Source organism: Apium graveolens, chromosome 4 (assembly GCF_009905375.1).
Source record: "Apium graveolens cultivar Ventura chromosome 4, ASM990537v1, whole genome shotgun sequence".
In the NCBI taxonomy this organism is placed as follows: Eukaryota; Viridiplantae; Streptophyta; class Magnoliopsida; order Apiales; family Apiaceae; genus Apium; species Apium graveolens.
Genome location: NC_133650.1, coordinates 58336538 through 58338781, shown reverse-complemented (window position 1 = coordinate 58338781; position 2244 = coordinate 58336538). Strand labels below are relative to the sequence as shown.

The following is a 2244-nucleotide window of genomic DNA, read 5'->3' as shown; positions in this document are numbered from 1 at the left end:
AATCCAAAACATGCAAGATCAAATATCAACTCTGCAGTCTTCAAATGACTCTTTGTCAACTCAAGTCTCTACATTGACATATTTAGTGCGCAGTCAATAGCAGGAAATAAAGTCCCTAGTAGACTCCCATAACCACTTTCAAATGCAAAATTTTGTATCTTTAGGAGTTATTATGGGAGCTTTAAACATTCCGCTTCGAGCACTGCCAAAAGCAGTAGACCTGAACTTCCTAATCCTCTAATCTTTCCTGCTACCAAGACTAAGGTGGAGATAGAAGCTAGACTACTAAAATCATCCAGCCAAGCCACAGTTTAAACAAGTCAAGATGATGTTGGGGTATAAAGACTACAGAAAGCAGCCGAGGGACCCTGCTTGGACAAAGAATTTGATGAATTGCTTAGGGCTCTCAGAGTTTCTCGAATCAACAACTTTTTCACCTACAAAAAGGCTTTGGACAGAAATATTAATTTTTTAAGGGTGATAATGGTGATAAAAGGGAACTTCCACGAGAAGAGATTATTGCAAATAGAAATGACTCAAGTATGGATAGATGTATGTAGGTGTCTCTTACTTATCTCCAATCTAGAAGAGCATCTGAGCTGGACATCCTAATCAACAAGGTTAACAGGGTGATTCCAGAGGACACTCTCTTGCTAAGTGAACTCAAGAAGGCTCAAGTAGCTGCTTTTCCAGAAGGATATCTCTTTAACCTAGCAAGGGAGTGACCTACATCTGTACATCAACCAAAAGGTGCAAACATTTCATGATTCCAAAGCACTATGTCATGGGGAACTTGAGGCTGATAATGACCCTAGAGATTGACTTAAAAACTGTTAGGAATTGTCTATTTCAGGAAGCAGGATTTATCAAGGCGTCGGGATCTAATAGAGGAATCAGGATATGATCAATTGTTAGGATATGATTATCCGCTTAAAGCTTCATTATCATCTGTTGACAATCTATTCAGTCATCCATTGATATCTATATATGAATACCGGTCGAAGCTATAACATATATCTGTTGATCAAGTTATCCGTTGAGAATGACTTGGATGACAAGTCAGAATTGCGAGACAAATTAGAAGGTGCTGATTTATAGGATCGTAGCAATTTAGATATGTATAGAAAGTGGTAGAATTATACTGTAACATATCTTGTGATTGATAGTGATTGATTGTAGTTGTGTAGTATATAAACACAATATAGGTTAACACTTTAGGTATGGTGTGGAACTCGAGTATTCACATAACCTAGCAGCTCTTAAGAATATTGTTCTTGAGAGAGTTTTGTAACAGTTTATTATAGATCAATATAACTGTTATTTGATTCATCTATTCTTACTTTACTTTCATAATACATCGATTTGTTTAGTAATTGTATACAAGCCCCTTAAATAATTAAAAATTCGTTTACTGATCAACAGTTGGAATCATAGCAGTCAAATTAACTATTGATTTATAAAGGTCAATATGTCTGGAAGTAAGTATGAAAGCATGAAAATTCCAATCCTGAAGAAAGCTGATTACTCTACATGGAGAGTAAAGATGTTGATGTTCCTGGAAGCTATTGATGATACATATATTGATATCATCAAAAAAGCGACCTCCATACCCTATCGAAACTGTGGCTATGACCCCAGATGTTCCTGAACACTATGTCAGGAAAGAAAGATCAATGTGGTCGGATCCTGTAAAGGCTTCAATGCTGAAGAATGCAAAAGTCAGGACTATTTTGCACAATAGTTTGGACAATATGATGTCAAATAGAGTGATTGCTTACAAGACTGCAAAGGAGATATGGGATGCCTTCGAAACACATTGCCAAGGTACAATGGCAATCAAAAAGAATAGAAGAGCTGTTCTTGTGCAAGAATATGAGCAATTTGATGCCAAGGCTGATAAGTCAATTACTGACATCTATGATAGATTTTTGATACTGTTGAATGATCTAGCATTGGTTGGAAAAGAATATGAAAGAAAAGACTCAAACACCTAGTTTTTGAGAGCTCTTCCAGAAGATTGGGATACTCAAGCCTCAATAATCAGGCATCAATATGATCTTGATTCACTGACTCTGGATGAAGTGTATAGGATATTGAAAACACATGACTTGGAGATCCAACAAAGGAAGAATAGAAAGGGTCAGAGGATGAAGGTTGTGTCTCTCAATACTGAGACTCATAAAGGCAAGGAAAAGATGAGTAAGAGGTCAAGAAAAAGGAACATGGTGGAAGAGTCAGATACTG

General features: G+C 36.7%; 1 protein-coding gene across 1 annotated transcript; it reads left to right on the top strand.

Annotated features, from left to right (window-relative positions):
• Window positions 1-1628: 1628 nt before the first annotated feature.
• On the top strand, window positions 1629-1994 carry LOC141718569 (uncharacterized). Its single transcript, XM_074520950.1, has one exon. It carries the CDS (start codon window positions 1629-1631, stop codon window positions 1992-1994), a length of 366 nt encoding a protein of 121 aa, XP_074377051.1.
• The last annotated feature ends 250 nt before the right edge of the window (window positions 1995-2244 follow it).

Excerpts from the sequence above, each read along its gene's own strand:
- LOC141718569 (XM_074520950.1), top strand. The coding sequence starts at position 1,629 with ATGACCCCAGATGTTCCTGAACACTATGTCAGGAAAGAAAGATCAATG.